We start from the raw sequence: 27,090 nt of genomic DNA on the forward strand, positions 1-27,090 counted from the left end.
CAATCACTATATGAGCTAGAAATTACTCCAGTGTTTCAGAAGGAAATGTTAGAGCTGGGGTGCAGTCCAGTAGAGCACTTACTGGTATAGTGAGACCCTGAATTCAATCTGCAGGGCTCCAACATTAGAAGGGAGAAAGGTAATGCACTCTGCAGACAGCCAGGAGTGATGGTGTGAGCTTGTAAGCTCAGTTTAGTGAGGCTGTAGCAAAAGAATCCCACTCCAGGCCGCCTTGTTGGCAAAACCTCACCTCAAAACCCAACAACTTATGTGTAGCATGGCTCAGCATATATAAGTAAAAACAGGCAGAGCTAATTCATATTCCCAAGGCTCTACTGTAGTGGTCACTTGCCACGTATACCTGCTCAAATATATAACCCAGGAGCCAGTGAGACAGTTCCACAGGTAAGAGTAATGGACGCCACCAGAGGACCTAAGTTTGATCCCCGGGACCCTCGTGGTAGAGACATAACTCCTGCAATTTGCTCTCTGACTTCCATTATGTGCATGTGCCTACATTCAAACCAACACGCGCACAGTCACACACTCACACACACACACACACCACATACACACCACACCCATACACACACACACTCCACATACACACACCACACATGCACAGACACACATACCACACCCATACACACACACAGTCACAGACACATACACACACACCACACCCATACACAGACACCAACACACACACCACACGCACAGATACACACACACACAAGCGCGCACGCATACACACACACACACACACACACACACACACACACACGCTTTTTGGTGATTAAGAACACTTGCTGTGGGGCTGGGGATTTAGCTCAGTGGTAGAGCGCTTACCTAGGAAGCGCAAGGCCCTGGGTTCGGTCCCCAGCTCCGAAAAAAAGAACAAACAAACAAAAAAAAAAAAAAAAAAAAAAACACTTGCTGTTCCTCTGCAGGACCCAAGTTTGGTTGCTAGTTCCTAGTACCTAGTGCCTAGTACCTAGTGCCTAGTACCTAGTGCCCAGTACCCATGTTAGGCAGCTTACAAGCACCTGTTCTCTGCACACATGGTGTACATACATGACACACAAACACAGATACATACAGATAAAAACATTCTGAAACACTGATCTGCAACAGCCCGGCCTGGTGACAAGCACACCTATGATCCCGGGTGTCGGGAAGCACAGGCCTACTGAGCAGCTGGTGGGAGCTGTCCCACAGTGAGGCGCTGTGTGCAGGTCTGAGTGGGAGAGTGTGGAGCTCTACAGTCTTCAGTAGTGAAAACAGTGCAAGAGCTGCAGTGACCTGCACAGGCAGGCATCCCCACGTAAGGAACAAGGGATGGGGGATGCACTATCGAACCTCTCTGAATTAAAAGGCAGCTCCTTTGGGTACTCCAGTGAGCCAGTACCACCCTCCCCACTCCACCCCCACCTGTTGCCTCCCATGGAAATGACACAGCACTCTCAGTGAAAAGTCGTCCGTCCGTCCGTCCATCCATCTGTCCATCCATCCATCCTTCCTCCCTTCCTTCCACAGTGGGTGCTGTGCTCCCCTCCACAGTGGGTGCTGTGCTCCCCTCCACAGTGGGTGTTGTGCTCCCCTCCACAGTGGGTGCTGTGCTCCCGTCCACAGTGGGTGCTGTGCTCCCGTCCACAGTGGGTGCTGTGCTCCCCTCCACAGTGGGTGTTGTGCTCCCCTCCACAGTGGGTGCTGTGCTCCCGTCCACAGTGGGTGCTGTGCTCCCCTCCTCAGTGGGTGCTGTGCTCCCATCCACAGTGGGTGTTGTGCTCCCTTCCACAGTGGGTGCTGTGCTCCCATCCACAGTGGGTGTTGTGCTCCCCTCCACAGTGGGTGCTGTGCTCCCCTCCTCAGTGGGTGCTGTGCTCCCATCCACAGTGGGTGTTGTGTTCCCCTCCACAGTGGGTGCTGTGCTCCCCTCCACAGTGGGTGCTGTGCTCCCCTCCACAGTGGGTGCTGTGCTCCCTTCCACAGTGGGTGTTGTGTTCCCCTCCACAGTGGGTGTTGTGTTCCCCTCCACAGTGGGTGCTGTGCTCCCCTCCACAGTGGGTGCTGTGCTCCCCTCCACAGTGGGTGCTGTGCTCCCTTCCACAGTGGGTGTTGTGCTCCCCTCCTCAGTGGGTGTTGTGTTCCCCTCCACAGTGGGTGTTGTGTTCCCCTCCACAGTGGGTGCTGTGCTCCCCTCCACAGTGGGTGCTGTGCTCCCCTCCACAGTGGGTACTGTGCTCCCGTCCACAGTGGGTGCTGTGCTCCCATAAGGAGTCTACAGAGGCTTTCACAAGTGACACAAATCTAGAAGAGCACCACGGTGTATGCTAAGTTCATGCAAGGCCTGGGATCCATCCCAGAATAACAGAAAAGCAAAAGACAAATCAACACCAGGGACTTTTCTCTCTGAAGAGCTTTGTGGAGAAGGAAGACAGGAGCTGTGATGTTCAAATCCCAGCAAGTGACGTGCAGCTGGCCACTCTCCGTGGAGGAGGCCAAACCACCAGCATGGACGGAAGAGACACTGAGACTCACAAAGGGAAGACAGACATTTAGAAATACACAGGATCTGGTTTCAGAGGTACGAAGGCAGCTGTCCACTCAGAACGCTCTCCAGGGGTAAGCCGGGGACAGCGGGACTGAAGACGAATGAAGCACAAATGAAGGAGACTCAATTCCGTCTGAGTGTACAGAGCTTTCTAACACGAGTGTGATCCAAGGGACTTCGTGACAGAGTCTCAGAAAAGCACACAGAAAAACCAGGGAGACTTTTACTCCAGAGAAACAAAAATCAATCCAAGAACTACAGCCTTGGGCCAACAAGATGGCTCAGTAACCCGATGACTAGAGTTCAGTCCCTGAAATGGGGACCAATCAGTAACCCGATGACTAGAGTTCAGTCCCTGAAATGGGGACCAATCAGACCATCTCCTGACAGTTGTCTTCTGATTACCACATACGTGTCACAACACGTGCCCCCTCCCTAAAACAAACAGATCTAGAAACAAAACAACATTTTAAGATATACTTTGGGGGGCTGGGGATTTAGCTCAGTGGTAGAGCGCTTACCTAGGAAGCGCAAGGCCCTGGGTTCGGTCCCCAGCTCCGAAAAAAAGAACCAAAAAAAAAAAAAAAAAAAAGATATACTTTGGGCTAGGGAGATGGCTCAGCCTTAGGGCATGAGTTCAAATTCCCAGCACCCATGTAGAGAGTTGGGTGTAACCATCAGTGCCTGTGACCCCAACACTGGACAAGGACAGGAAGATCCTGAGAGCTCATTTGCTGCCCAGCCTTGTTGAACCAGCAGCTTCCAGAGAGAGAGACTCTGGCTCAAGTCAATAAGACGCACATGCATTTGCACACGCAAAGGGATTTTTGGGCCTGCATAGATGGCTCAGTGGTTAAGCACTTGCTGCCCTCTGAGGACAGAAGTCTGGTTCTCGGCACCCACATCGGGAAGCCACACCTGTAACTGCAGCTCTCAGCACCCACATCGGTGGCTCACACCCGTAACTGTAGCTCTAGCAATCTGGCCTCACCTTCTGGATTCCCCAGGCCCCACTCAGGTGGTAGACAGAAACAGACAGACACAGAGACAATTAAAGATACATTCTCTTTTTATACAATCACAAGGCTCAGCTGTAACAGTCAGATAACATTGTATACTGACTCTCTGAGAAGCTATTTTACCAACCAGGGAACATGAGAAAGGAAAGGGTGGCCTGCCTAAGGGAGCTTGCCTGCAGGTGAGCCTTCTGGCCTTTCCCACTGCTCTGACAGAGAACACCTATGCTTAAGCCCTCTCCTCCCCTGCGAGGGTGTCACAGGTCAGTGTGGACACCTAAGAGCATGGGGGTACAGTGGGTAGTCACGAGGCCAGTGAGGACAGGAAAATAGGGACCCCTAAAAGCGAAAAAGGCAGGCTGTTGGAACTTCAGCCACCATAACTGGTGCAAGGGGAGCACAGCATTCTGGGTGTTGTGGGGCTCAAGGTGTGATGCAGAAAACCACCCCTCGACCGTGTCACTTAGTCACTCAGTGGAGACTTGTCATGGGCAGGACTCCTCGGGAGGCCTGGAACTGAGGCTGTCCCTGTTTGATGTACTGTTGGTCATACATTTCGTGAGGAGGCAGTTACCTGTGCACATAGTGGAGCTGGTGGATCGAGTCGATGGCCAACACCATCTCGCCAATGTAGAACCTCGCCATGTCTTCTGGAAGTTTGTCTTCAAACTTACTCAGCAGGGTCAGCAAGTCACCACCCACATAGTAATCCATAACCAAGTACTACAAATCAGAAAGAGGAGAGAAAATAGCTCTTAGCACCGAAGCCTGCCATTAGCTACCGTGGAAGCTGTCCGACTCGAGCTCTGCAGTGACGACCTTTCTCAGAAAACACCCTGCTGTGTCACGCTGCTGCAATCCAAATACACACAACACACAGGCAGAGGGCAGGACACTGAGCAGAGCAGGCTTCTCTTCAACAAGCTGAGTGCACCCCTTCACTAGTCCAGACACAGGACCTGTGCACCAGGGACAGTGTGCCAGCACAGACACGCTGCCCCGACCGCGCAGCACTCAGGCTGACAGACCATCTCAGAGCTGCAGAGGCCCTAATGGACACATCTCACCACATCAGAGGGTGTGGGATGGGAGGGCGCTGTAGGCCACAGGAGGGTGACAGTTCACAGCAGCTCTACTAGGACTACTCAGCTCTGGGACACATGGCCAAACCCACTGTCTCATTTCCATGGCAAACTAACTTTTAAGCCACCACCGTAATAAGGAATTACCACTGCCTGGCTAGCTGTGGCAAGAAAACCGCTCTTTAAAAGAGCACTGAGATCGAATACAGCAACAGCTCTTCCTGGGGTGACAGCCACACACTGCCCTCAGCTACCTGAGCTAGGCCTGTCACCAGTCTGTCCTCAACACAGTCCTCCTCTCATGCCACACTTGGGGCCCATAGTCTAATGGGACAGAGGATGCCTGCCCTATGAAACTCCAGTGATCACCATGCCACCGTCTGAGTGGCCTGTTTGGGTGAGCGAACTGGAGACAACTGGTTTTTTTTGTTTGTTTGTTTGTTGGTTGGTTTTTTTTTTTTTTTTTCGGAGCTGGGGACCGAACCCAGGGCCTTGCGCTTGCTAGGCAAGCGCTCTACCACTGAACTAAATCCCCAATCCCGAGCTAACTAGTCTTAAAGAGTATAACTAACAGCTCTCCGCCCTGCTTCCGAAATCCTCCTCAGGTATCCCCTCTACAAAGCCTTCCTTCTTCCTGCATCCCTAGCGTGTGAAGGCTTCAGCCTGCTTCCCAACCAACAGCATCCTTAAGAGCAGTGTCCCGCATCACCAGGTCTGTCTCCTTACTGTGCTCAACTTTTTGCCGCACAAAAGCTGAATTACGTTTCTATCATGTAGCACCTCTGACCCAACCTGCCTCAATACTCAGCCTGCTTGCACTCCAGGGCAGGGCCCTGGTTCAGCAGGGTTCCTATTACTAAATGAAGACCACAGGAAGCACACAAGCCTGTGACACAGCCCGGTGTGTGACCAGAAGCTACTGAGCATAGATCCTGGGGGGGCTAGAGTCAAGGCCAGAGGGACGGCGGGGTATGTAAGGAGGCCAAGAGGAAGAGCCGAATCCGGCAGCTGGAGCAACCGTGACAACAAGCCTAGGTCAGGGAGGGACGAAGCCGGAGCTTGTAGCAAGAGCTCGGCAGTGCTGGGGGTCTGGGATCAGTGAGATGGTGAGGCCTTTCAGGCAGGCTGGGGGTTACACATGGTGGGGACTGAAGTCTGTGGGCAGACGCTTAGAAACCCTGGAGGAAGAATCAGCAGCTGCTGGAGGATGTTTCTGGTGTGGGGGAGGGAAGAACTAGGAGAAACAGCAGCCCTCAAGATAACAGAGGGTGAGAGTCAGGACCACAGTGGAGCAGCTCCCAGGCCTCCAGTCTACCTAGGAGGGCTACTGTGGCTGATGGCTCCCTGGAGAGGAAGGCACGGAGAGGAAGTTAACAGTCTACAGGGTAGATCCAAAGAAACTTAGCTTGGAGTAACCTCTGCTGTCAAGCGGGGTGGGGAGTAAAGTCAATTACTCTACACTCTTCCAATTGGTGGTCAGAACACACACTAGCTCCTGGACCACAGATGAACCCATGCTCCCATGTGAGGCACCTGTCTGCCGTCTCTCCCTCACAGGACAGACAGCTTCTATTCCGACAGTCCCTACATGCTCTGGCCGAGGCAGCTTGTCTGCTGACTTGCCACATCCTAGAAAGCGGCCGAGAACACAGCATCTGTCCTGGAGATTCCTAGCTGAGTGTGACTGGAAAGCAGCTGGTGACGCCGCCCGTCTACATACTCCACACAACACCGCATGACTGAGCTGAGGGAAAAATCTGGAACAAAACTGTCAAAACTCCCGTCCCATCCTGTCAGAAGAGCATGTGACCTACGGGGTGTCCCCTCCAATGCTCCATCAGGAACTGAGGGACATCAACCACTTTTCTCAGCAAAGCAGAACAGGGACCCTAACACGGCAACCATGCAAGGACTGTGTCTCATAGCTACCCACTCTGTGCCCCAGACACCCCAGTTATCAAAGGAGGGTGTTCACAAAAGCTTAAAAAATGGGAGTCATTGATTGGCAAGGCTGGCCAATATAACCAGAGGCCTAGTGCATCATAGGATACCGATGGACACTAGCTGCCCTCTACTGGAACAAAAACATAGTTCTCTCAACAAACAACATGACAGACACCATCTCCCATACCCTGGATGTTCAGAGATCAGGGGTTTTGATGTTTGAAAGAAACCTTTTTAAGATGAATAAAACTGTTTTTGCAAACAAATGGATACTTGACCAAGGAGCTTCACAGGGCAAACAAGCGCCTCAGGTCTCCACCTGCAGGCTGCGTTACAACAGCGATTATATCCTGTTTGTCCACAGCTGAGGCAGAAGCACTGGCTAGAGGGAGGTAAGCACAACCCTGCTTCTCTCAATCTCAAGCCTGAGGTCATCCTAGAATTCCTAAACAAGGAGTCTGAGGACCTGAGGAGCTGAGGGCTCTGGACCGTCAGCCGCACCTCCACTGGCTGCCCAAGGGCCGAGCCACGGCTGTGCACACTCAACTCTACACATGCATGTGTGCCACAAAGCTGACAGAAGGAAGGAAGGAAGGAAGGAATTACTTCCAAAGTACCCGCCAATATCGTGAGTGAGTGCCGGCTTGTCAGGAGCACCCAGGAAACCCTGACAAGGCCTGCCTGGGTGCTTAGCTCCTCTGCCCCTCACACAGAAGGGAGAAGGGAGAAGGGAGAAGGGAGAGACAGCTGTGCAGTGAGAGCCAGGGCCAAGGATCTGATCCCCAGGTGCTGCTGCTTTTCTCTCAAATTTTCGAGCCCACTGCCTCCGCGTTCAGTGTGCTGGGCCCACCAGACGTGCTGGGCTGCCGCACGGCTGAGATTTTTGTTACACGCAATTCAGAAAAACACAAAAGTAAAGAAAAAAAGAGAAAAGTTTTATACACTTAAAATGTTTTAAGAACCAAGTCATTCAGTGACATAATGGTTTGGGGAGAATGTTGCACAGACCTCAGAAGCTTCCTGTTGAGCATCCTCCCTGGTTGAACTGAGACAAACCCTCAGTTTTGCGTAGGCTAGGTACTGACAATGACCATTCCACACTGCTACTCTTTTTTTTTTTTCTTTTTTCTTTTTTCCGGAGCTGGGGACCGAACCCAGGGCCTTGCGCTTGCTAGGCAAGTGCTCTACCACTGAGCTAAATCCCCAACCCCTACACTGCTACTCTTTTCTGAGAGGCAGCAAGGAGGAGCCCAAACTGTGAGGGAAGTCCCCGTGGGTCTGGGTCGGTGCCCTGAGCATGCGTGCAGCCCTACCAGGTAGTTCTCATCTTGAAAGGCGTAGTGTAGCGCAGTGATCCACTGGCAGTCACCGTTCACCAGCACATCCCTCTCTTCTCGAAAGCAAGCTGTCTGTGAGGAACGAGAGGACAGTCGGTCTGTGTCCCTTAGAACATCTTCCTAAATACTAACGGTCTCTGTTGCGACTGTCATCTGCAGAGAGTACCTCGAATCCTGACTGCCTGGAGCCTGGTGTCCTTGCCTCACCTGGAACCAAAAGTCCCCAGCAGCTTCTGCAGAAGCCGAAAGACTAAGTCTCTGTGCTCTCCCTCCCCTGAGCCAGGACCTTCTCCTTCCCTATCCCCAATGGTCTCTTCTTCCCTATCCCCAATGGTCTCTTCCTTCCCTATCCCCAATGGTCTCTCCTTCCCTGTCCCCAATGGCCTCTCCTTCCCTGTCCCCAATGGTCTCTCCTTCCCTGTCCCCAATGGCCTCTTCTTCCCTGTCCCCAATGGTCTCTCCTTCCCTGTCCCCAATTGTCTCTCCTTCCCTGTGGCTGTCTGTGGACCACATGGTAAGGTCACCCTCCATGGGCTCGGGAGCAGTTCTCAAACCCCGAACTCAACACACACACACACACACACACACACACACACACACACACACACACACATTCACACACGTGTGCACACGCACACACACTCCTTTTTACTAAACCAGCTTCTTCACTCGCCCTGGTGTGACACACATGACGCCCAATGGTGGACAAGAGGGGACAACCTGCTTACTGATGGGAAACACCATTTACTCAGTTTGCTGATGAAGGGTCAGTCAGATGTCAGTCCTGATGAGCATCACACATGGGTAAAAGGCTTTTAGCCTGTCTGGTTAAGAAAGAACCTGTCCTTTCTGTGTCTGTCTGTCTGTCTGAAGCTGTGGTCTGACCCAAGTCAGCTCAGGGCTCTCCCACAAGACTCTGAATGAGACCTCATACCTTCCACTCCCAAGCTCTCGCTCAGCAAGTCTCATTTCCTAAAGTGTTGGTTAGCGTTTTTGTCACCGTGACACAGGCTGGAGTCAGCTGGGAAGAGGGAACCTCGACTGAGGAAATGCCTCCATGAATCAGGCTGTGGACGAGCCCGTGGGGAATTTTCTTGGTTTATGATTAATATGGGAGGGTCCACCTCACTGTGGGCAGTGCCAGTCCTGGGAAGATGGCTCTGAGTTGTGTAAGAGAACAGGCTGAGCAAGCTGGTAAACAGCACTCCTCATGGCTCTGCTTCAGTTCCTGCCCGACTTTCTTCAAGCATGGACTGTGACAGGGACAGGTGAGCCATCAGCAAGCCCTCCCTCCCTGAGCTGATTTGGGCCAGTCCGGTTTTTATGAAGCATCAGGAAGCCAACCACGGCCCAAACTGTATGAGACAGGGACACGCTGGGCTTAGAGGAAACACACTGCTGATGCAGGAGTCCCCAGGCTAGCCATGCAGGGGGGGTCCCCAGGCTGGCCTTGCAGGGGTGTCCCCAGGCTGGCCATGCAGGGGTGTCCCCAGGCTGGCCTTGCAGGGGTGTCCCCAGGCTGGCCATGCAGGGGTGTCCCCAGGCTGGCCTTGCAGGGGTGTCCCCAGGCTAGCCATGCAGGGGGGGTCCGCAGGCTGGCCATGCAGGGGTGTCCCCAGGCTGGCCATGCAGGGGTGTCCCCAGGCTGGCCTTGCAGGGGGGGTCCGCAGGCTGGCCTGGCAGGGGTCCCCAGGCTGGCCTTGCAGGGGGGGTCCCCAGGTTGACCTTGCAGGGGGGTCCCCAGGCTGGCCATGTAGGTAGCTAAGGCAGGCGTGGGGCTACTGGGTAACAGAGAGATGGTGACAACGTAGTCACCAGTGTTCAGTTCTGAGCAATAGAAAGAGCATGGTCTGGTGTGGAGCTACATCAGGAAAGAGGGGATCGGTCGGAAAGGAGAATAAAGCATGGAAACAAGCAAGACATCAAGAGTGTGCAGTGTCTGTGGGAGGGAAAGAGTGTGCAGTGTCTGTAGAGGGAAGAGTGTGGAGGGTCTGTGGAGGGAAGAGTGAGGAGGGTCTGTGGAGGGAAGGGTGAGGAGGGTCTGTAGAGGGAAGAGTGAGGAGGGTCTGTGGAGGGAAGGGTGAGGAGGGTCTGTAGAGGGAAGAGTGAGGAGGGTCTGTGGAGGGAAGAGTGTGGAGTGTCTGTGGAGGGAAGAGTGAGGAGGGTCTGTGGAGGGAAGAGTGAGGAGGGTCTGTGGAGGGAAGAGTGTGGAGGGTCTGTGGAGGGAAGGGTGAGGAGGGTCTGTAGAGGGAAGAGTGAGGAGGGTCTGTGGAGGGAAGGGTGAGGAGGGTCTGTAGAGGGAAGAGTGAGGAGGGTCTGTGGAGGGAAGGGTGAGGAGGGTCTGTAGAGGGAAGAGTGTGGAGTGTCTGTGGAGGGAAGAGTGAGGAGGGTCTGTGGAGGGAAGAGTGAGGAGGGTCTGTGGAGGGAAGAGTGAGGAGGGTCTGTGGAGGGAAGAGTGAGGAGGGTCTGTGGAGGGAAGGTTGAGGAGGGTCTGTGGAGGGAAGGTTGAGGAGGGTCTGTGGAGGGAAGAGTATGGAGGGTCTGTGGAGGGAAGAGTGAGGAGGGTCTGTGGGAGGGAAGAGTGTGGAGTGTCTGTAGAGGGAAGAGTGTGGAGTGTCTGTAGAGGGAAGAGTGAGGAGGGTCTGTGGAGGGAAGGGTGAGGAGGGTCTGTGGAGGGAAGAGTGAGGAGGGTCTGTGGAGGGAAGAGTGAGGAGGGTCTGTAGAGGGAAGAATGAGGAGGGTCTGTGGAGGGAAGAGTGTGGAGGGTCTGTGGAGGGAAGGGTGAGGAGGGTCTGTGGGAGGGAAGAGTGTGGAGGGTCTGTGGGAGAACAGGCAATGCTACTCTGTCCACAAAATCTGAAGCTCAAAAAAGACCTCACTATAGTCACGCTTTTAATCCTAGCACATGGGAAGCAGAGGCTGAAAGATCTCTGATTTAGAGGCCAGCCTAATAGTGAGCTCCAGACCAGCCAGGAACTTTTCTTCCCAGAACAACAACAACAACCACAACAACCACAACAACCACAACAACCACAACAACCACAACAACCACAACACACACACACACACACACACACACACACACGTCTAAGGGTCTTGTGTGTGTACTGTAACCTGCTCAACATGGCAGCTACCAATGGCAAAACAGGTAAGAAATCAGCAACAGTGTACTATGGCAACAGTGTACTATGGCAGCAGCGTACTATAGTAACAGTATACAATGGTAACAGTGTACTATGGTCACAGTATACTATGGCAACAGTGTACTATGGCAACAATGTACTTTGGCAACAATGTACTATGGTGATAGCATACTATGACAAGGAAGATAGGAGCAACAAGGGAGCAGCAGAAACTACAGAAAGGTCTCCCACCCAGAAGCATCCCATTGTAGAGAGCAGAGCTGGCCATATGCCACAGCCCAGACTGCCTTGGGCAAGGAAGGGTCCTGGCAGAGCGAGAGGGGAGCGAGCATGACCAATGGAGGAGCTCAGCTGGGGGTGGGGATCAGGAACCAAGGAAAAGTGTCTCAAATGGCCAAGCGGCTCCTTCCACCCCACCCCTTCACTCCAATCCTCCTTATCTACCACCCTTGACCAGGGAGGCCAGAACTCTGCCCTACATGGGCTCCCAACAACTGTTTCCCTGTGCCTGTGGAACAGGACTGTGTGTGTGGAGTGTTGGAGGTTTCTCAGGCACTCTCTCTCTCACCATCTTTACTCACTGTGAGGCACCCCACACACACCTCTGCGCGCTCGCTCTCTCTCGCTCTCTCTCTCTCTCTCTCTCTCCATCTTTACTCACTGTGACACCCCACACACACCTCTGCTCTCTTTAGCATCTCCCATTTGTTGAGAATTTTCATTGCATAAATTCGTTCAGTGTTCTTCATTTTGACAACAGCAACCTAGAATGTAAATTTGAATTTAAATTAGTTAATGCACATCTAAAAGTTGATCTTAACTGGTTGGGAACTCTGAGAGATGGGGAGATGAGGGAGAGGGAGAGATGGGGGGAAAGAGAGAGAGGGAGGGGGAGAGAGAAAGAGAAAGAGAGAGAGAAAAAGAGAGGGGGGAAGAGAGAGGGGAAGGGAGGGAGACAGAGAGACATAGACACCATCTATATAAACAAAGATTCACCCTTTAAACAAGACAACTTGGTTTTATCCACACTGTGGCTTGGATGAATCCACCTGGCTCAGTTAAAGTCACTTCAGGACTAAGCACTGGGAACTGGGGTTCCCTGACTTCCACTTGAGCAAAGCCTGAATATTCTCAGGAAAAATAAGCCCAGCCCTTCCTATGTTGGCTTGTAGCCGTCTTCTCCCTGTATGTGGGGCAATCTATACACGCCCCTCCCTGTCCCCCTTGCCTATGTCCACCTTCCCTGCCATCCTCTACAGGAGCCAGCTACTCATCTGAATCTTTGTTTCACAGAGGCAGTGGCTATGCAGGGTCTACAGCAGAGCAAAAGAGGCTCAGAAGCACCCTTCAGGCCTGACCCCTCTTTCAGGGAGTCTCTGTCAAACCCTGAATGACCCCCATCGTGACAAGCAGCATCATGGTGAGCCACTGCTTTGCACATCCCACCGTGCATCACTTCCCACTCATCTACAGCTCCTTCCTTCCTGACGACGTGCGCTGCCGTGTGGGGGGCCGAGCGTCTCTGCACTAAGATCCACGGAGTACAAAACCGTTAGACAGAACCACCTGCTCTCCTAAGTAGCACACCTTCACAGTGCCACCACTGAGGGACCCTGGGCACTAACATGTCAAGCACGGGCCATGTGCTGGGGACCATGCTGAGCATCCTGGACTCTTGCTCAATCCTCACAATTCTTAATGGTAAAATTGCTAGACAGCCATTTTTTTATCATGTTGACTTTTCTGGGGGGACGTCTAAATGGCACAGGAACGGTGGGATAGCACCCAGGCACAAGCTTTTAAAGCCTACAATAAAATGACACCCAGAATCCAGTGTCTTCGTGGGCGACATTGGCTCTTCCGTGATGTTCATGCACAGCCACAGGCCTTGAGTCAATGGCGTATGCCCTACACCATGCTTCCTACATGGCAGACAGGTGGCCCTTCATGAACTCTCCCATGCTGTTTATCTGTGGCTTAGAAAGCAATAGCCAAGCCTGCTGCAACCTGAGTAAACAGGAAACAGGACACGAAACAAGTTTCTATGCAGATCAGAGCCCTGGGCGCCAGCCCACTGCCGTAGCAGAGTGGCTCTCCCTGAGAGCAGCCACAGGCTGGCACATGAGGCTGCCATTTTAAAGTCATTCTGGCTTCACGGCTGCAGAGGATGGCAGAGCTGACTTCAGACGAACACTGCCACTCTCAAGAGGAAGCCTAAGAACCTGGACGCTGAGAACAAGACCCACAACCCTGGAACTCTCCCAGACCTCTCTTCTCACAAGATACACAGACCTGGCACAAGCCACTGCTTAGACAACCAACAAAATAGGTAATAAAATGCATAGAAGGGGGGTTGGGGATTTAGCTCAGCGGTAGAGCGCTTGCCTAGCAAGCTCAAGGCCCTGGGTTCGGTCCTCAGCTCCGAAAAAAAAAAAAATGCATAGAAGGACATGGGTGTCACAGAGACATATCTGCCAAGAACACGTAGAAGTGAAACATTCAAGTAAAATTTAATGTAAAAAAAAAATCTTTGTCTGTGGGTTAAGTTTTACTATAAAACAATTTACAAAATAAACAAGGAACAATTTTCTCATTTGGCCCACCAGAAACTTTCCAGCCCAAACTTCAAGTCAAGTATTTTAATGGATCATTTTGGAGGGTTCTATCAGGAGGACCTGAGCTCAATCCCCAGGGCCAAGAACAAAGCAGAGCGTCAAGCAGTACACCAGTAATTCCAGCAAGGGGGTGGGGGGAGAGCAGGGAGGAGGGGGAGGAGGGAGGAAGGGAAGAAGGAGGGGGAGGAGGGGGAGGGGGAAAGCAGGGAGGAGGGGGAGGAGGGGAAGGAGGGGAGGAGGGGGAGGAGGGGGGAGGAAGGGGAGGGGGAAAGCAGGGAGGAGGGGGAGGAGGGGGAGGAGGGGGAGGAGGGGGAGGGGGAAAGCAGGGAGGAGGGGGAGGAGGGGGAGGAGGAGAGAAAGGAGGGGGAGGAGGGGGAGGGGGAAGGAGGGGGAGGAAGGAGGAAGGGAAGAAGGAGGGGAGGACAGGAAGGTGGGGAGGGGGGGAGGCTCAAACCGGCCCAGCTGAAGTCAGGTTCAGTGAGACTGTCTCTCAAAACCTAAGGTGGAATCAACAGAAGACATCTCATGCCAACCTTTGGCCTCTACCAGGCCCCCAGTTACAAGTATGTACAAACAGCAAACAGACACACACACACACACACACACACACACACACACACACACACACACACACACACACACACATGCAGGCACGGACACAGTTATCTAACTAAAACCAATGGAATTTTATGAAGCATTAAATTGACCATAGAGCATGTTAACAAAGCTGATACACCATGCTGGCCCTGCTTACCCACCCAGAGCACCTCAGATGATACCAGCAGTCAGGCCCAAGATGGGAGGAGCGGGGACTGCCTGGGCCATGTGGAGGGGGTCTCTCTTACCTCACCAAAAGCTCCTCTTCCAATCACTTTGATGATCTCAAAGTCCTCCCGATGAAGCTGCATGTCCTTCACGAGCTGGGTGAATGGCTTAGCTGTAAGGAGAAAACAGTCTGGTCCAGCACACCGACACCTAACCGATGGGGGCACCACACCGCACCAACCCCTCTGACTGGGTGTCTGTCAACGCTAACGCTTCAGTATTTGCTGTAACAAACAGCTGCAAAAGTCTGGTAAAACCCTTCTAATTTCCTGGTCAGACCCAAGGCTGGTCCACTAAGAGAGCAGCAACCGCATGCTGCTGGGCTTTGGAAGGTGTAGTACTGGGATGAAGGGTTCCTTCAAATGTGACTTATTTGGAAACAATGTCTTCACGGATGTAACCAAGTTCACATGAGGTCACACACACTCCAAGGGGGTGAGCCCTAAAGCCAACAAGATTTTTTTTAAAATGCCTTTATTATTATCATTTACATGTACATACATGTATGTCTGGGATGTGCATGTGCCTGAGGTTAGCGGCACCCCTTGGAGCTGCAGTTACAGGCAGTTGTGAGCAGCCTGATGTGGGTGCTGGGAGTTGAACCTGGGCCCTCTGCAGGAACACTACATAATCTTAACTGGTGAGCCATCTCTCCAGCCCAAGATTTGGTGTTCTTATAGGAATAAAATTTGGAGAGAGGCAGAAGGGAGGGAAAACCACACGAAGACAAGAGGATAGAGGGAGACAGCCCCAAACCAGTTAACACCAAGGAATGCTGGTAGCCACTAGGCTCCAGAACAGGCAAACAAGTCCCTCCCTGAGCCTTCAAGGGAACAAGCAGACCAAACCCTGTCTTTCAGCCTTCGAAGCTGTGACAGGCAGTCAGCGCCACCCTCCACATCTACCAGTAGATGACAATAATTCACAGAGGATCTCATTTCTCCCAGGAGAGCAGGTGACAGGGACAGGGCTAGCACAGAGCTGTCTGGCTCCTGACCACTGTCCCTCCTGCCCATGGTCTGGCCCACCTGGCAAATATGTTGGCTGCATCTGTCTGCCTGCCTGCTCTCCCCTTCAAACCCAAATCTGTTTTATGCTAATTTCCATTGGTCTTAATTACTAGAGGTTTTCTTTCTTTCTCTGTGTAACCTGGGCTGTCCTAGAACACCCTCTGTAGACCAGGCTGGCCCCAAACTTACAGAGTGCTGGGATTAAAGGTGTGTGCCACCATCACCTGGCTATTAAAGGTTTCTAGAATGTTAGGTAGTTGGGCAAATCTGAGCAAATGTATTATTTCTTACATCTTATATTAGTATCTAAAACTAGCTCTGTCGAAATGAGTAATCTGGTTTTAAAGACTTTACACTGACTTCATATTGTTGAGCTTACTTCTCTCTGTGTGATTAAGGTTCAGTCACTATTGTTCACTGTTAACAGCAATACTGGAGCCATAGCAGGCTCTCGGCTTCTATCAGAGGGTGAGCTGCGGACTCTGGCTCATCCACAAACACCCAGCAGCACAGAGCTTAGAAAATGGAACACACAAAGCCTGGAATTTAAGGCTGGCCTAACAAGAAAACCCCTGGGTTAGAACCTAAAGGGCCTGCTACATTCATGTTTGCTTCTTTCAAACATCACCGAAAATGACCACTCTTACACCCCCAAAGGAAGTGAGGATTCTCAGACAGCTGCTAGAAACTTTGGGGGAGCCAAACAGAACCTTTTACTCTGCTGTGAAGAAAATACACTCTCAATACCTCAGCTCTCAGCCGAACCATGCCTGATGTGAGCCTGATAATAAGCCACTGCCGTGCTCCCACACTGCTCTTCCCACTGCTGTGCTCCCACTGCTGTGCTCCCACTGCCCTTCCCACTGCTGTGTTCCCACTGCTGTGCTCACACTGCTCTTCCCACTGCTGTGCTCCCACTGCTGTGCTCCCACTGCTGTGCTCCCACTGCTGTGCTCACACTGTTCTTCCCACTACTGTGCTCCCACTGCTGTGCTCACACTGCTGTGCTCACACTGCTCTTCCCACTGCTGTGCTCCCACTGCTGTGCTCCCACTGCTGTGCTCACACTGCTGTGCTCACACTGCTCTTCCCACTGCTGTGCTCACACTGCTGTGCTCACACTGCTCTTCCCACTGCTGTGCTCACACTGCTCTTCCCACTGCTGTGCTCACACTGCTGTGCTCACACTGCTGTGCTCCCACTGTTCTTCCCACTGCTGTGCTCACACTGCTGTGCTCACACTGCTCTTCCCACTGCTGTGCTCACACTGCTGTGCTCACACTGTTCTTCCCACTGCTGTGCTCCCACTGCTCTTCCCACTGCTGTGCTCACACTGCTCTTCCCACTGCTGTGCTCACACTGCTGTGCTCACACTGCTCTTCCCACTGCTGTGCTCACACTGCTCTTCCCACTGCTGTGCTCACACTGCTGTGCTCACACTGTTCTTCCCACTGCTATGCACCCACTGCTGTGCTCCCACTGCTGTGCTCCCACTGTTCTTCCCACTGCTGTGCTCCCACTGCTGTGCTCACACTGCTCTTCCCACTGCTGTGCTCCCACTGCTCTTCCCACTGGGTATGTAACTGCTGTACTCTTGCTGTGCCAAGACATAGAACTGTAAATGTGGCTCTTCTATATTGTGGCCTTTTTTTCTTAATGAATTACACTATTTTATAGAAATTACTTTAAAGACAATTATCTTTTATTTATGTACTTACTTATTTTGGTTTTGAGACAGGGTAGGAAATTATCTAAATAAGTTTTAACTGGTTCTTTCTTTCTCCTGTCACTTTATTAAGATTCAGAAAACCAAAGAATCCTTTGAAGATCCTGCTTTAATCCTATTTGGTGTTAAATGGCTTTCAAAAAACATTTAATTCTTTATGCCACCATTGTTCATCTCTTAACAGGCGGGAAGTGCAGATTTTAATGCTTGTTTTAACCACACACGCATTTAAGCAGTCTGAAAATGATTGGCCTAATTCTGTTCGGTTCTCCTACTCCACTGTGGGGGTCCCAGAGAAAAGCTCTGGCTTCTGTCACACTCCAGTAGTAAGGATGTCCCGTGGCAGCCTGACGGCTAGCCCATCCTAGACGGCACGTCAGTGCCTAGGAACGGATCCCCTTTATCTATGACAGGGCTCTCTCCAGGGTTCAGCTGTTAGACCCACTGGAGCCCACACCCAGGCCGCTTCTTCCACATTCCTCTCTCCACTTGGCCCTCCACATGGACTGTCTTAAGGCTGCTCAGCCTTCCTCTCGAGCTTCTTCTCTTTGCCCAAACATTTTTTGTTGTTTATTCGTTTTAACAGTCTTGTCCAGGTGTCCCACAAAGGGTTGACATGAAGTTGTCTGGGTCGGTCTAGAAAACTGGACAACTATAAACTATAGAGGTGGGGCTTGACACTACGGGCCAGGAAATCAATGTAAACAAAAGAAAGGTGCAGAGGGGCCTTGAAAGAAGGCCTGTGAGGGTTCATCTAGTACTTTCCTTAGGCCAAACAACAATGTGTGAGTGACAACAAGGATGAGCTCTGTCCTAGGGAACAGCTGAGGGTGGGGAGGGAGATCTGGGCAGACGGCAGGAGATCAAGTACGCACGCAGACCTAGGGCAATGTCAGTGGAAGGGCACGGGTGAAGCAGGAGTCTAAGGGGAATCCAAGACAGGGTCAGTGTGAACTCCGTTTCCACCACAGAGAGGACAGTGAGCTCCTGTCTCTAATATCCTTACTAAGATAAAGAGAAGACAGACAGACAGAAAAGAGAAATAGCATACACTAATGTGGATGTACATAGACAAACGGCCAAGCCCTGTAAACCGAGAGGCCTTAAAACAGGACACCCCCCCTCCCCAATGAGCACCTAATACCAGGTTTTAGTTTCTAAGCATCCTCCACTAAAGGCACCAGGTCTCCTCAGGCAAGTCCAGGGCCAAGCAGCAAAGGTGGTGTGAGGAGAAGTTCAAAGATGGCCCAAGAAAGCAAACCACCATGGTCACAAACCCATCCACGCACACAGCTCACCCAGAAGCTGATACTGACATGACTAAGTCCTTCAGCCTGGAAACGCGGAATACCAGAGACCTAACCTGCGAGCAAAGGTGAGCAGGAAGTGACACGTTACGGTTACGCTCCTGAGACTTGGGTTGTGTTGTGGCTTCGTAGGATACTCATGTTTACAGGAAACACACACTACTCAAGAGAACTGCTCAGGGAACATGTGAGGACTCAGATACCTGGGAAGCATCCTTTTCTGTTATTTAACTTCTCTAAGTGTGAATCCATCACAAAGGCATTTTAAACACCTTTTCTGATGGTCATTTGTAGCTAAATAGATAACTCAGGAAAGTGAGGAGAGCCACACTCACCAAATGGACACCAACATTAATGCCCCAAGAGAAAACCAGGGCAACTCAGTCCTGGGGTGAGGGGAGGATATGCCTTGACGCCTTGGAACCAGAGCTCAATGCTCATGGAGGATGAGGCTTTACCCCAGGAACCTGATGGGCAGGGAGGTGACTTCCTGACATGGGAGGTCCAGTGCTGTCAGGCCATGATGCCCCCTTAACCACAAAATAAAACAAACCACAAAACCAGTTAATGCTCAGGGCTTGGGGGGTATAAAGAGAACCGGTGGCTGTTTCTTCTTGCAGTATTGTACCCTGCCTTATATGTTAGAGAGAGAGAGAGAGAGAGAGAGAGAGAGAGAGAGAGAGAGAGAGAGAGAGACCGACCATTGGGGGTGGAAATACAGCTCGGCAGGTGAGACCATTTGTTCCTGTAGAGGCCCTGAGTTCAATCCCCAGACCTAATCAGCAGCTCATAACCACCGATCTCTCCAGGGGATCCGATACCCTCTTCTGGCATCTGCGGACACCGGGCATTCAAGCAGGACACTTAGCAGCACATCATGCAGGCAAGACACACATAAAACACTTGCATCTTTTTTAGATGCACTTCCCGCCCTGCACGTCACTCAGCTAAAACCGTCTGTACTGTCGCATGCTCTTAAAACATGTCAGTTGGAACAAAACCAGAGTGCTCAAAACACAGTCTGGTCCAGGTGTGGTGACCTGAGACTGCCCTCAAATCGGTCAATTAATATAAAAAATAAAGATTAGTGACTCATTTCAAAAATTATTTACACTAACACTCAAAAAAAAAAAAATTCTGGCATGATGCGTACACCTTTAGCCCTAGCACTCGGGAGGCAGAGGCAGGAGGATCTCTTGAGTTCAAGGCCAGCTTGAGCTACACACCAAGTTTCAGGATATCCGGGGCTAAATAGAAAACCCTGTCTCAAAAAAATTATACGTGTGGATGTTTGGCCTGTGTGTGTCTGTGGAGCGCACATGTGCAGTCCCAGAGTCCAGAACACAGTGCTGGGACCCCTAGAACTGAACTTACAGAGGAACCCCAGTCCTCTGAAGAGCAGCCAGTGTTCCTAACCTCTGAGCCATCTTTCCAGCCCCACATAACACTCTTAAAAGGCAGACAGTAGAGTTGGCCAGCTGTAGCTGGTGACATGGTGCTGACCCTCACAGTGACACAGATCATAAGTGGAGCAGGAGCACCACAAGAAGCAATCCTAGGGCTCAAGAAGAGAACCGCAGCCAGGCATAGGGCTAGCCCTGTAATCTGCAGCCAGGCGTGGGGCTAGCCCTGCAATCTCAGCACGCAAGAAGCAGAGACTGTCTGAAGAGCACACGGAGGGGAACTCTCCTCCATACTCTATCAGTATCTGTCTAAATCTAAACATCATGTGCTACTGGGTCAATAGATACCCATGGGGAACCCAGAAGTGCTAAGGATCAGGATGGGCACTCAGACCATTAATCTGAGGAGGAGCCTACGACGGCTCTGCCAGGTCCAGCACTCTCAGCCTTTGACTCTGGGAGCCCTGGAACACTGACAAACACCAAGCCTTCCCTTCACAAAGGTGACCTGAAGCCTAGGTCTCCTCCTATGGGTTAACCGCGTTCTGCCCAGCACAGCCAGAAACCTGTGAGGACTGACGATCCAAAAGAGATTTACCTTCTTCATAAGGAAGGCTCACACCACCATTCCTACTCCTCCAGACCCCACTGGACTTCTTGTTCTGCAGAGCTGGAGGCCAAACCCAGGGTCTCACGCTCATACAAGTGCTTCTCTAAGCTGTAGAGTTTATTGCCCCTGAATTTCTCCTGTCACCCAAAGGCAATGAATTCATCAATTAAGATCACTACTAAGAAGATGGCTCAGCGGGTTGGGGATTTAGCTCAGTGATAGAGCGCTTGCCTAGCAAGCGCAAGGTCCTGGGAAGATGGCTCAGCAGGAAGAAAAGACCGCTCGCTGGGCCCCAGCTGAGGCCATAGAGACAGGGGGACCCGAGGAGCTCAACGGCCAGACTACCAACCTAGCCAAAGAGGCAAGCCTCCAGTTGAATGAGGTACCCTGGCTCGAGGCAGTAAGGCAAAGAGCACTGAAGACACCTGGTATCCTCCTCCAGCCTGTGCATGTTCACACACATGTTCACACACATGTTCACACACATGTTCACACACGGGTACTGCACTCACTCGAGAACATGCCACACACCACACAAACACAAGGACAAACTACTGATAGGGATCTAAACTGTAAGAAAAACTGAAGCCCCGTGGTCTTAAGGAGAGCTCTGCCAGGAAGAACTAGCGGCAGAGGGAAGGTCTCTGAAACCAACGCCTCATACCTCAGCTCCTTTGCCGAGAGAAGAAGAGAGACTAGAACAGTTGCACAGAGGGTCTAGCAGGGAAAGAGTCAGAGGAAGGAGGGCCGGGGCCGAGGTGGCCAAGGTGGCTGCCGGCAGAAGGCAGGCATTAGGCTTCACTTTCCCCATCCAGTCCTATCCAGCAGCTCACTCACAACGCCAGCCACCAGCCGTCTACCTGCCCCCAGCCTCTGGACTTAAGTCTTCCTTTTCCCCAAGACAGGGTTTCTCTGTGTAGTCCTGGCTGGCCTCCAACTTAGAGATCTGGCTGCCTCTGCTTCCAGAGCCATGGGACTAAAGGTCTCGGAAGCTGTGTCAGCAACTGTGTGTGCAACTGAAGTGGTCTTCAGGATGTAGTATAAATAGAGGGTTATCACAGGGACCCATGAGGGCCCCTGACATAGTGGAACACATGAGATACAAGTCACCACTCCCCGAATGAAGGGTCTGTGCTTCTGCTCCCCCTTCAGTAGACAGAGAGGCTGCCAGACACGCACGCGGTGGCTCCCAGTGAGGGAGGGCACAGAGATTAACACTTAGGGTGAGGGTTCTCAAATATGTGCTCAAATTACAGAACCACACCCACCTGTTCCGATGACTAGGTATTTGTGAAGTGACAGCATCTACAAAGCCCACCATGGGCCGCGAGCTAGAGAAAACTGACTCTTCCAACCAGTTCCAGTGGCATTCCCAAGGGAGACCTGAGGGGGACCTGCAGCCTGGCAGCACTTTGCATGAGCGAACAAAGCGTTTGAACTATGGAACCTTTTTAACAGTGAGTCAGAAGCCAAGCCTGCTGCAAGCTTGGGCAATGAAAGTCCGTCCAGTGGGGTGGGGAGGCTGTGCTGAGTCAACAGCAGACGGAGCCTTCATTCCAGCAGCCTACCGTCACGAGGGAGCCGCCTATGCCCGGATGAGGCCAGTCACACCTCCTTTCCAGACCCACAAAGGGCTGCCCTGCCGCCCTTCACTCTTGGGCACTCCCTTTGTCAGGTGCCTTTCTCCATTCATTTCCACTTGATGGAAGTTGCTCTGTTACCATGGAAACAAGCTCCCACCACCTCACTGCTGCACATCATCTCAGTGTTCTGACCTCCTGCCCAAGGATGGTGCAGCCGCACTTGAATAGCCCATGGGGCATTAATCCCAGGCACACGCAGTGCCTTCAGTGGGAGTCCTTCAGCGAAGAGAAAGTCTATCACAAGAACTGTAATGAAGCCAGCTCCCTGGCGCTGTGAAACCCTGGGTTCCATCCTGAGCGGTGCCTCTCTCCAAATGATTAAAACGAAAGGAACTGAGTGCACTGCAGATGACCGTAGAGGAGGAAGTCCAGCCACTGCACCACAGATGACCAGTTTCCCTGCCATGTTCCTCACAAGCTCCTGGAAGCATCCTATCTTGTACATCCTAGACGTAAGAGAAAGGAAATCAGAACTAGAGAATGACGGCTAAGGTAGGCGTGGTGGTGCATACCTGTAAACTCAAAACCTGGGAGCTGAGGCAAGAAGACTGTAGGTTCAAAGCCAAGCTGGGCCAAAAGAGAGATCCAGGCCAGCCTGGACTTGACCACGGGACCCTGACTCAAAATACAAACAAGTAGGTTTTAGCTGCCAAACCTAACTGACCTAAGGTTTGATCCCTGAAACTCACACGTGGGAGGAAAAAAAGCAACTCCCACAAGTTGTCCTCTGACCTCCACGTGTACCCTTCTTAAACACACATGTAGGCATGCACACAGACATACGCAAGTGGACACATGCATGCATGCACACATGGACACAGACACACACAGAATGAATGTAAAACAAAAAACAACAAACCAAACCTCAACCCCAAAACTAAGAGCCTGTTAGCAAGTGGCTGAGAAGCTCGGAGAAGGCCGGAACGAGGAGGATTAGAATATTCTGGAACTATCTGCTCTGTACATACAGAGGTTGTCAAAGTGGGTTCCTCGGCACCCCCAATCTGATTTCTATTGCTGTGATAAACATCATGACCAAAAACACCCGAGGAAGACACAGTCCATGACCCAAGAAGTCAGTGCAGGACCCAAGGCAGGACCCTGGAGGCAGGGACTGAAGCAGAGGCCATGGAGGGTGCTGCTTACTGACTTCCCTCCATGGCTCACTCAGCCTGCTTCCCTATATAACACAAGACCACCGAGCAGGGCTGGCACTGTCTGTAATGGGCTGAACCGTCCCACAGCAATCATTAATCAAGAAAATACACCCCACGGCCTTGCCTATAGGCCAATCTGACAGTGACCTTTTCTCAACTGAGGTTCCTTCTCCTCACACGACTCCAGTTGTGTCAAACTGACAAAAATCTCGCAGCTCACCTGGCAGCCTGCAGCGTCTGCTGGAGAAGGTAGGCAGATTTAGTAGCAGACTGTCTACTGGGAGCAACTGAGCTTAGAAGTTAGGATGCTCTACCCTGATCAACCAATCTCTCTTCTCAGGGGGCTCATACCTGAAGTCATCTCCACCAGCTAAACAAAGGGCTGAGAGGGGCCCACCTGAATGCAAATGATGGCTTTCTTGGTGTTGGCATGACGGTTCTGTGGGTAAATGTGCCTGCTGCCAAGGCTGACCTGAGCAATGACCTGAGTCTAATCCTCGGAACAAACATGGAAGGAGAGAATCAACTCTCACAAGTGTCCTCTGACCTCCAGAACTATGCATGTGCAGCACAACCATCCCTGGCCAAACACACACACACAATAAATAAACATTAAAAAAACCAAAGCCAGCTGCCGGTTTTGGAAGTGGAATGCACAAGTCAGGACCACAGGAATGGCTTACACTGCATGATATACCCCAACCTGTGTGCTTGTGTGAGCACACATTTGGTCGTCACCACCTTTGGCTGCATCCACTGTATTTTTTAAATGGGTCTTTCACTGAACCTAGAGCTCTCCACTTTGTCTAGACAAGCTGGCCAGAGGCCCTCGGGCATCCACCTGTCTCTCCCCTCCAGCAGCTCTGAGTTATGGTTGTATGTCACCACACCCAGCTTTTAGACAGGTTCTGAGAACTCCTGCTTGCACTGAACTAAGTACTTTATGCACTGAGCCTTCCCCAGCCCTGCCCTCAGTGTCATGCCCATGGCCTATTGTTGGGACTCACTGGGGGGCAGTGGAGCCTCCCAGGAACCCCAAGCCAAGGAAGAGGTACCAGACACAATAAAGTCCACTGCCCTGCTGCTCTGGGGAAGAATAGAACAAAACCCTTTTTTAAAAAATATGTACTTTTTACTGTAGCAAGTAGAATTCTTAATCTAAAACGGTGTTTTGTTTAAGCCTGTTTTAGAAAGACAGGTGAGACAAGTGAGACTTAAGCTGAGAGTGGAGAGGAACCAGCAGGGCGCACACCTCTGAGCAGATGGGACTCCTGGGCTTTGCTACTGGCCCCAACCACCAGCCAAGTGCAGGGCAGCATCCCCGCCTGACAGGTAAGACAACTCAGGGCTGGGCTGCAGCTACAGACAGGAAACAGCAGAGCTTCCTGGCCCCAGGCCAGGGCCAGATCGAAGGTCTAAATGTGTCATCCCTGGGGGCCACCTGTCCCAGGCACTAGGTGGTGATGTCAGGGGGGTGCGGCCATGCAGTCTGGCCTTTCACAGGATGAGCAGAGGTGAAAGCTTAGGTGGTGCCACATCCTTGTCACAAGAACGTTTAGTTACCTTCTGAATTTCCCGACAGCTGCCTTCCCGCTTTGGGGTTTGACACAAGGAGAAAGTCTTGTTTCTGTTACAGTGCGGCAGAAACTCACCCAAACTTTAATTCAGTAAAAAGTCTTGAACTCAGCTGCTTCCTTTACTTCAGTGCTTAGAAGGAAGAGAAATCCAACTCTGGAGGAAGGAGAGTCAAACCGCGTCTCCCCAGGTGAAGCAGCTGTGCTTTCTTGTCCTTTCTCCACGATGTAAATTTCCAGGACTTTCATCTGTCTCTAGGACCCCCGCCCCGCCCCGCCCCGCCCTGCCCCTTCTCCACCACCACTCTTCAACTGCAACAGCTCCAAAGAAGTTTCCCTCAACATCTGGGATCTGTACTCATCCTGAGAGCGAAGTTAAAAGGCAGAGAACGTGGGGTCTTGTGTGGCTTCCACCCAGAGACCTTGCTGTCTGCAGGTCACCTTTTGCTGAAACAGTGTCTTCCGACAAGGAAAGAGGAACAACGGGCCCTGGCTTTGCCTCAACTTAATCATCCCTCAACATCTAGTCTGAGAAATAAATCAATTTAATCATCCCTCAACATCTAATCTGAGAAATAAAGGCTCCTAGTCCAAATTTAGTTTACTGAAGAAAGCCCTTGGGATTTATTATGTCATGCTGCCCAGGCTAGCACGGAGGTGGGTGTACAGCGTGCACAGTTTTTATGGCCAGACCCTGGGATGATAAGTATAGATTCCCACAATCGGATTGCACGGCATGCTGAATGGAGTCGCTCTGGATCTTTATGACGGGGTGCACTTTGTTGATGGCTCGGCAGTAGACACGGCTTTCTAATTCCAGTCTTATTTGTGACTGGGTTTCTGAAATGGTGGTGATTGACCCACTCCCCTCCCCTTCCACTCTATGCAATTACTTTACATTACTTTACAGACAAAAAGCATCATTACAGATTGGTTCCCCGGATCAAAGGGACAAGGGTCCAGCACAGACAGAACCTAGGAAGACGCCTGTCTCCAGGGCAGCAACACAAGGGAAATGAGCTCAAGAGCTGTGCTGGTGCAGGATGAAAAATCAAACACCAACTCCTCCCTCCTTCCCAGAGCAGGGAAGAGCCACTCTAAGTACCACAGAGATGCTCCCCACACCAGAACCTGCCTGCTACAACAGGAAGGATGTAATACTAAGGAAGGGACTGTCTGTGTTTCTTCCTTCCAGTGCCTTTGGTAATGAATTTTCTGCTGAATGGAGGACAAAGAAAGAGATTCAACATTGGCTCCTGGGGATCTCTGACAGAATACAACTGAAGTTCTCTGCCTCCAACCCCCCAGCCCAGGAGCCTCACTAACAGGTTTGCAGTGAAGGCGCTCAGAGGCTTAGGACAACATGCACTTGCTAAACTCGAACCTAGAAGCAGGAACCTGTGCTTGGCATCGACCAATTACGAGTAAAATGTGGGCTAAGTTTCAGTGATCCGGGAAAATCTGAATAACTGTGGGGCATGCAAACCCATGCAGACGCTGGTCCTATGGCCAAGCTGCCTCTGGCACTCAAGGAGCTGATATGGGCAAGATCCTAACCCTCCACCCACATAAACGCTCTCTAGAATTCCACGCACCTGCAAGCATCCTTTCAGAATCACAGTCCTTCTTATCTGAAGACACAAAAGGCAGGACTCAATAATTTTAAAACTGTTTGTCCTTTGCACTCCAATTGTTAGGCAAGGAGTAAATCTGCTGTTTTCTGAAATTTTCTGAAGAGAAGTGTGGAGGAGAGTTGCAGACCGCAGGATGGATACGATCTAAGGAAACAGGTACCTGGGGTCTAAGGTTCCGGTAACATTTAGTATCTGTATCTATTACCACGTATCTTCAATCCCCACATCTCCTCTTCTGTATCTCCTGTAACACTAAAGAGCTTCCATTGTAAAAGCCTCGGGACATCAGCTTCTGGCTTTTTGTTACTTTGTAACACAACCATTCAGTAGATGGCAGTTCCAGCACCTCTCTGTTGCTCCTGCTATGAGGGGTCCATATGAGCACTGGCTGTCAGTGGGGTCCGGCCCTTCCTGTCTAAGGGGAAAGCTGAAGCTGAGATAATCATCGTCCTCCAAGCACATCTGGTTGTTACCATCCTAGATCTGCTCAAGAAGCTCTTTGGCTAACAC

The 27,090-nt window shown here is 51.5% G+C and overlaps 1 protein-coding gene across 5 annotated transcripts in view; it reads right to left on the reverse strand.

The window, feature by feature from the left end:
• Cdc42bpb (CDC42 binding protein kinase beta) overlaps positions 1–27,090 on the reverse strand; it is an 82,082-nt gene that overhangs the window by 36,012 nt on the left and 18,980 nt on the right. For 4 of the 5 annotated variants that reach the window (XR_015621663.1, XR_015621662.1, NM_053620.3 and 1 more), the window contains 4 exon segments: positions 14,537–14,628; positions 11,757–11,840; positions 7,910–8,005; positions 4,145–4,293 (listed from right to left, as the gene is read on the reverse strand). Coding sequence is in view for 3 of the 5 variants with exons in the window: in NM_053620.3 (NP_446072.2) it covers positions 4,145–4,293; positions 7,910–8,005; positions 11,757–11,840; positions 14,537–14,628 (421 nt within the window). In the remaining 2 variants the exon portion in view is untranslated. 5 annotated transcript variants of the gene reach the window in all.

Source organism: Rattus norvegicus, chromosome 6, assembly GCF_021556685.1.
Source record: "Rattus norvegicus strain SHRSP/BbbUtx chromosome 6, alternate assembly SHRSP_T2T, whole genome shotgun sequence".
Classification (NCBI taxonomy): domain Eukaryota; kingdom Metazoa; phylum Chordata; class Mammalia; order Rodentia; family Muridae; genus Rattus; species Rattus norvegicus.